The following is an 8,184-nucleotide window of genomic DNA, read 5'->3' on the forward strand; positions in this document are numbered from 1 at the left end:
GGCCTATTTGTTACTGGTGCTTTGAATGTAGCCTTAGCATAAATTATTGGTCAACTCGTGTTTTTTAAGGTTATTAGATATGGACAGTACTAAGGAAAAAATGTTGCTTTTGGTTTTTTGGTTACAAAGAACAGACAAACCTGCCAAACCTAGCCTCTTTTGGTGTAAACTAGGGTTGGGTACCGGTACAAAAAATTCAGGTTCATGTACAGTAAAGGTCCAGATGATCAGGTCCTGGTCCGGACCTGAACCTGGACCTAATTATCTGTGAAAACTTGTAAATGAGCAATACGCAAAACAATAGTCCATTTCACTCCAAAGGATTCTGTTTGCTGGAGTATCCAACATCCATTGACATATTAAAATCCTTTTCGAGTCATGTAACCAACGCTAATTTACTAGCTCTGTTTTTGTGACCAAGTCTGACTGGTACATGGTAAACAAAACTAACAACTCTCCTCTACTTTGCTCTTGTTCTTTTCTTAAGCCCCTGCCAATAAAATCTGTTCATCTTCGAATCAGTCCAACATCGGGTCCACTAATTATTTTTAGGTTCGTTTTTCTGGACTGGTCCAACAAGAAAAAAAAAGGTTTTGTACCAGTACCCACCCCTAGTGTCAATCATTGGCGAGGGACATAAGATCCCAGAATCCCTACCTAGCAACCCTACATTTTTCTGGACAGAAACACAACTTCCATTTTCCTAGAACTAAGAAAGTTTCCTGTGCTATTTGATTTGTCTGTAATGTAATGTGAGGTCCCCTCCACTCTTCCAGATGAAGTGTTTGACAGTACGGAGGTCCATGTTGGGGTCCAAAACCTGTAAAGAGAGAAAATATAGCATGAAAAATTCATCATCACCAAGGCAGTATTTGAGTGGCAAAAATGTAACTACTAGGTACTAAAATCCAATCACTCATTCTCCCACCAATGTCCTCCTCAGTATTATTTCCTTTTCCCTATCTTGACTCTGATCACTCATTCTTCCCAGTTTTGGCCTTTCCTGTTACATTTTTCCATTCGTTTGGTAATCTAATTACAGGGGTCTAGCCAGCGTCCGTTTTTCCGTCAATTGACGGAAATTTGCTGCGTCTGACGGAAAAATTTTAAAACCAATCCGTCAACTTTGACGGACAAAAATCCTTGGTCGAAGCTACAGGCGGCTTGGGGACGCCGTCCACGGCTGTAAAAGCCACACACTGTTTGTTTTGCTATTGTTATGATTGTTGACAATGTGTGTCGGCGCCCTTTCGCATACGATAATCTCATTATAACCGGTTGTTCAAGGTCTCAGTTCAGTCCTTCTAATTAATTTTCGCGGTTTTCGCGACGATTGTAATTGGCTGACGGAAAAAAATTTCGAGCTGGCTAAAGCCCTGTCTAATTAGTCCTCTTATATTCTTTTTTTCTCACTCTATCATCCTGTCCATCTTTCTTCACCCTCTCTTTTCTCTTCTTCAAATCCCTCTATCCTTACCTGATCCTGACACAGTAGCTCTATTTTCTCCTCCGCAAAGTGAAGAGATGTCTTCTTCCTTCTCCTGTTCAGGTTTCTCCCCTCCTGAAGAGGCTGTGTTCTGGGAAATGTTGTCTGTCTACTCCCAGAACCTTCCATCCATCCATCCATCCATTCCTTCATTTATTCATTCATTCCCATCCCTCCCACCTCACCTGGTCCTGACACAGAAGCTCTATTTTCTCCTCAGCCAGTGAAGAAATATACTTCTCCTTTTCCTGTTTTCATCTTTCTTTATCTCAACACCAATCACTCATTCTATCTTTCTCAACCCCTCTACCTCTCCAACCCTTCTTCTCCCTACCTGATCCTGACACAGTAGCTCTATTTTCTCCTCTGCCAGTGAAGAGATGTCTTCTTCCTTCTCCTGTTCAGGTTTCTCTCCTCCCGACGATGCTGTGTTCTGCGAGATGTTGTCTGCTCCAAGAACCTTCTCATAAACATGCTCCATCACCTTCCTCACCTGCAACATGTCGCTGGCTGATAACCGGTCCCTGTTCAAAGGGAAACGTGTAAGGATCAAACATCCTATTTAGTTTTGAGATTCTGAATGCGTGTCTATAGATTTGCCTTGTTCATTAAGCTACAAGTTGGTCCTACTGAGAAGAAAAACAACATACAGTCATACACAGATACACACACTCACAGGCGCACACAAACACATACAGACACAAGGACACAGACACACACAGACAAAGATGCACACAGACACACATGATCCTAAATTCAAAAGACAAACACACATTGACACAAAGACACACACACACACACACACACACAAACGTGCACGTGCATACAGACAGCAGGCCAAAACTGTACTTTGAGATACACTAAAATACCATGTAAGATGTTCTTACTTTCCTGACAGTTTCTACATGTACCTACTTTTTGAGTGTCTTGGCTCCTGATGTGGAATGAGGCTGTAGGTAGAATGGAATCTTCTGGAACTTGGGCATGTTTTTCTGGTGGAGAAACACAAGATTATTATAAAAGAAAAATCTCCTTAACGTAAGCTACACAACATCTTCTAACAAGTCATTAATTTTATTCTTTAATTGCCAGTGAAATGTGGTTTCTTCTATCATTCAAGTAAAACTCATCTTACCCAAGGGCTTAAAATAGATCTTTGATTTAAAAGTTACATCATTCTATATTTTCAGGAAAGACCACATTTTTTTATATTAGTAACAGAAGACATTGAATTTCACTGGCACAATCTTTAGGTCTTAAAAAGCTAAAGGCAGCTGGAGATCAACTATCATTCCTGAACATCTCACAATGTCCAACCCTTTCAAAATGGGGAACAAAGGACGCTAAACCAGAGAGTCCTATATTATTTGAAGCTATCACAGCCAAATCATAATAGCCAAAATTCACTGCTATATCTTTTAAGGAGTTCCTGAGTTGATAAATTGATAAGTTAGTAGCTTAACTACAGTACTCACCCCTATGACGAGATTGAGAACCCAGGCAGGTAGTTCATAAGTTAATAATATGTCAATAGGTAGACTACGCACATGTAGTACGGTGTCGTCGATTGCCTATGCGGGTGGTTAGTAAGTTAGTGATCATATCACTAGTGGTATTGTTTACCTACATGGTAGTTAGTAAGTTATTAACATGTTAATTGGTCACTACCTTGCATATACAGTCTGGGCTTGAAATATGTAGTGCAAAAAGGAATTTCGAGCCCTTTACTATGGTTTCAATAACCAGGGTTGGACAAGTCCACTAGCCCTATTTTCCAGGGCAAGTAGAAGTGCTGATCAGGCAAGTACATGACTGTCCTACCCCACTTGCCCGATCAAGCAAGTAAGATTTTTCACGCAAGTAAATCTGTTATGTACAGTCAAACCTGCCCGAGCGACCACCTCTTTTCAGCGACCACCTGGCCATTTTGACCGCTTTTTCACGGTCCCATTTTTTTTTCCCATTGACGTAAGCATTAAGCGACCTTTTCTCAACGACCACCTGGCCAACGCGACTGCGACCGGCCCGAATTGCAACCTATAACGACCGCATCATTTTCAAGATTGAGGTTTTCATCGATTTTTGATGATAATTAGCGCGATCTTGTGCCGAAATCGGCCAGTTTGCGTCGGATTTTGGGGATAATTTACAGTTTACAGTGTGCGTGTTGTATTTGACATTAAAGACCTCCCTTCTTTGCGTGCGTGCAGTGTGCTTGCTATTGCCATTAAACACAACGGCAACCATTTATACTTTGCATTGGGCATGTTTTGAGTCAATACTCTTCTCAGCGACCACCTGTCCAAATCGACCGCTTTTTTCCGGTCCCCCGGGTGGTCGTCTGACTGTACTTGGCGATAGGACAATAGCAAATTTGAGAAAACTTGTCCAACCCTGAATAACCAAAGCAGTGAGTTGACAGGTTAATGATAAGTCCATAAGTTGATATTAACTCACATCTACAGTGATGTCGATGACCCAGGCGGGAACGGTATCGTTGAGAAGCATCCCCTCCGTTTCTGCGCCCGCGTCGCGACACAACAACCTAGAAGTACAGCCACTGAGAGTGAGTGACCGAAACAGCGGGTGAATGTGGTGTAGGAAAAAGAAGAAAAACAGAAAAAAAAAGTTTTGCAAAAAAAATTTGTTTTCGGCGAACATGGAAATGTGTGGCTATTTTACACTAAGTACAATGTCATGTATTTTGGGTATGGTAATATAGTAGGGCTTGAAATACCTATAGCCAACAATTTGCTGACAAAAAATGGAACGATGCAGGTAAAACTATAGAAAACTTCAATATCATACAAGGTAAAAGATTCTAGGTTCTGTATCATGCATCACAATTTACATGTATCTACTGTATGTAACAAACTTACAAAAGCTTGTGTTCTAGTAGGGTAGAAACAATCATTGGCTTCTGTGTATATTTGCAGAAAAATGTAAGAAAAATTTCTGACAATGTACTGAAATAATCTACAGTTACAACTTACATACAGACAAGAAAAACAACTATTTTGATCCCTGTAGACACATATTTTTGGATTGAGTGATCTAAATGCATTAAAATAATATATGTACAGTAACGAATTCACAAGTTCTGACCTGAAAAGCGTTCTCCCTCCGACTTCGCTGAAGATGACTGGCGTGTGTCCGGGAACGCTGAAGTAACCGTTGCCCTTAGTTACGCTCCCGCCCACTCGCACTGTCACGTCAGTGGTGTCTGCGTTTCCATTCAGTACAGCTGGGAGTTCAAATCAGGACACATTACATCTTATTACTAACTGAAAAGATGAAATATCCTCTCTATGACCAACAAACTGGTGGTCGTAACGACTGATAAGTATCTATACCAGCTCAAAAAAGAACAAGAAACAGTTGAACAAGTTGAACAGGATTGATGTGTTCAAAAATTGTTATTTTCCCATAAGTATCGTAGAGTGGAATTTGTTATCACCAATCACAGTAGGGGCGTCTTCGTTGGATAGTTTTAAAGAACATTTACTAATAAATGTGCAAAAGCTAGGTGTGACAGGCCGTTCAGTGTGATATAACCAGCTGCTGCCGCGAAGCTGCTGTGTTACGAGGAAGGGCGGTTATACCGAGGTACAACCACACCTATATAGATATAGACACATTGCTGCCCAACTTGCCTGTGGCTATTACAATGGGCTAGCCCACTAACAAAAACGAAACAGGATGAGGAATTGAACACAGATCTTTAAAGAACCTGTAAATTGGCCGTAACAGCACCTGTATTGTTAGAGTGATCCTCCTCCTCCAGTGTGTGAGTTTTGGGCCAGTGTTCCAACAGAGCCTGGAGTAGGAGGCCTCCAAAATTTACTGCAACAGAAATGAAGGGGCAGAAATTAGAAACATATACTACTGTAGCACATAGGTGCAAAACATGCTTAGCACAGACAAGTGTTTAAGAATATTGCCCTCTTTTCTTCTGTTTTCACATATGCACATTTCAGTTGTCGTGCAAACCTCTTCTGTAGCTAACACAAAATTGGTTTCTCCATTGCTTTGCAAAAATTTCATTCTTACTTGATTGCTCTTTGAGCAATGCTAAATATAAAATTGTAGTGAGATATGGTATTGTGTATGTACAATATACAACACTCAATCAAGGTCTATATATTCAACATCCATTTAACCTAAATGACATACATTTAGGATCTGAGCCATCGTTACTCCCGAAGCCGACATCCTTGGCCGACACCCAGGCAGCAAAACAGTCTGACTCGTCCAGGTGAATACACAGCATCTGCGGAATAAATACATGCATCACATTGTCACTAAAATAAGAAAAGCTTATCTCAACTACAAAAACTTCTAAAATGAACAGAATCTTATCAAGAAAGAGGCTGTTTTCTAGCAAAGCTGTGCTTCTTTAACACCAAGTCTGATGAAATATGTAGAATATATAGAAGAAACAATTATAAAGCTCACTGTTTGCACACAGCTATCAATGCTTAAGTATAGAGTTTTTAACATCAATAGTTTTTTTCCCATCATTAAAGAGACCCCTAGCATAAGACTTCAGAAGTGCAGCATTCTATATGCTAACCATACACGTGTGAAATGCTGTCTTTTTTAACTGTTTTGTAAAATTAAGTGCAACTTTTTCTCTGGAGGAATCATTTGGTGCAACATCAGGAGAGATGGACAGACACCTATCGTAGCCTGAAGAAAAACAAACCTTTAAAATGAAGCTAAATCTTACAGCTCTAGTTCTTAAAGAATTTACTCGTCATGAGATCCATAGAGAACCAGTTGAGGATGCAGACCATCTTAGATCTTACAGCTTTTATTTTAGTTCTTTAAGACCTATTCCTTAGATCTTACAGCTTTAGTTCTTAAACACCTACCCCTGTCTTGAGATCCACAGAGAACCAGTTGGGGACGTAGACCATCTTAGATCTGGCCTTGATCTCTTCCTCCAGATCAGCTTTGCCCAGATCCTCAACCTTACATGCCTGAAGGACAAAACAGATTAAGTGTTAACTTATTGGCTATTGGTTTGGCTAAAATATGCTAACATAAAATCTGCTCACTGCTATCATGGACTATTGTACAAAAACAAATCCTACAAGTCTTAATTCACATAAAGTCAATGGCACAAGTCCTAAATCACATCAGCCCTATAGCTTTGGCTATGACTAGATAAAGACAAAATGACAGTCTCTGTCACATAGGGCACTGTTATTCTTGCTGTAACAAAACCAACAAAATTCTACACCGGAATTATGCTCCAGTTTAACCTTATAATAAATGTCCTAAATCTTTTATCTTATTGAATAAAAATGCAGCGAATGAGCCATTATCATAATTGTCATTCCACTGTTGTAAACCGAGTTTCATAATATGTTGTGGGCTTCTAATTTCCAGACATACATGCAGTAGAGAGGATAAAATCGTATTTTACAGTCACAGGGATATTACATGCATTAAACTGTTAAAGGTTTTGATGACATTACCTTGAGCACATCCCAGAGCACCACATGTCCGTTAGTGTCGCGGGACAGGATGTGTCTCTTGTCATTTAGGATGTAATACTGGGTAATGCTGGGGCCACCTGCAATTAGAAAAACACAAAAACATTTAGGATGTAATACTGGGTAATGCTGGGGCCACCTGCGATTAAAAAAACACAAAAACATTTAGAATGTAATACTGGGTAATGCTGGGGCCACCTGCGATTAGAAAAACACAAAAACATTTAGGATGTAATACTGGGTAATGCTGGGGCCACCTGCGATTAGAAAAACACAAAAACATTTAGGATGTAATACTGGGTAATGCTGGGGCCACCTGCGATTAGAAAAACACAAAAACATTTAGGATGTAATACTGGGTAATGCTGGGGCCACCTGCGATTAAAAAAACACAAAAACATTTAGGATGTAATACTGGGTAATGCTGGGGCCACCTGCAATTAGAAAAACACAAAAACATTTAGGATGTAATACTGGGTAATGCTGCCGCCACCTGCAATTAGAAAAACACAAAAACATTTAGGATGTAATACTGGGTAATGCTGGGGCCACCTGCGATTACAGAAACACAAAAACATTTAGGATGTAATACTGGGTAATGCTGGGGCCACCTGCGATTATAGAAACACATAATCATTTAGGATGTAATACTGGGTAATGCTGGTGCCACCTGCAATAAAAACACAAAAACATTTTGGATGTAATACTGGGTAATGCCGCCGCCACCTGCGATTATAAAAACACAAAACCTTTTAGGATGTAATACTGGGTAATGCTGGGGCCACCTGCAATTAGAAAAACACAAAAACATTTAGGATGTAATACTGGGTAATGCTGGGGCCACCTGCAATAAAAACACAAAAACATTTAGGATGTAATACTGGGTAATGCTGGGGCCACCTGCGATAAAAACACAAAAACATTTAGGATGTAATACTGGGTAATGCTGGGGCCACCTGCAATTAGAAAAACACAAAAACATTTAGGATGTAATACTGGGTAATGCTGGGGCCACCTGCAATAAAAACACAAAAACATTTAGGATGTAATACTGGGTAATGCTGGGGCCACCTGCGATAAAAACACAAAAACATTTAGGATGTAATACTGGGTAATGCTGGGGCCACCTGCAATTAGAAAAACACAAAAACATTTAGGATGTAATACTGGGTAATGCTGGGGCCACCTGCAATAAAA

The 8,184-nt window shown here is 40.1% G+C and overlaps 1 protein-coding gene across 5 annotated transcripts in view; it reads right to left on the reverse strand.

Moving 5' to 3' along the window:
• Positions 1-304: 304 nt before the first annotated feature.
• Positions 305-8,184, reverse strand: part of LOC118404033 (WD repeat-containing protein 48-like) — a 23,023-nt gene continuing 15,143 nt past the window's right edge. For 4 of the 5 annotated variants that reach the window (XM_035802959.1, XM_035802963.1, XM_035802962.1 and 1 more), the window contains 9 exons: positions 6,970-7,067; positions 6,361-6,468; positions 5,660-5,756; positions 5,240-5,329; positions 4,592-4,730; positions 3,944-4,046; positions 2,402-2,478; positions 1,821-2,010; positions 305-820 (listed from right to left, as the gene is read on the reverse strand). In XM_035802959.1, coding sequence (XP_035658852.1) covers positions 728-820; positions 1,821-2,010; positions 2,402-2,478; positions 3,944-4,046; positions 4,592-4,730; positions 5,240-5,329; positions 5,660-5,756; positions 6,361-6,468; positions 6,970-7,067 — 995 coding nt within the window. In that variant the 3' untranslated portion in view covers positions 305-727. The remainder of the gene's footprint in view (positions 821-1,820; positions 2,011-2,401; positions 2,479-3,943; positions 4,047-4,591; positions 4,731-5,239; positions 5,330-5,659; positions 5,757-6,360; positions 6,469-6,969; positions 7,068-8,184) is intronic. The other variant, XM_035802961.1, reaches the window with a different exon arrangement.

The sequence above is a fragment of the Branchiostoma floridae genome, chromosome 17 (genome assembly GCF_000003815.2).
Source record: "Branchiostoma floridae strain S238N-H82 chromosome 17, Bfl_VNyyK, whole genome shotgun sequence".
Taxonomy (NCBI): domain Eukaryota; kingdom Metazoa; phylum Chordata; class Leptocardii; order Amphioxiformes; family Branchiostomatidae; genus Branchiostoma; species Branchiostoma floridae.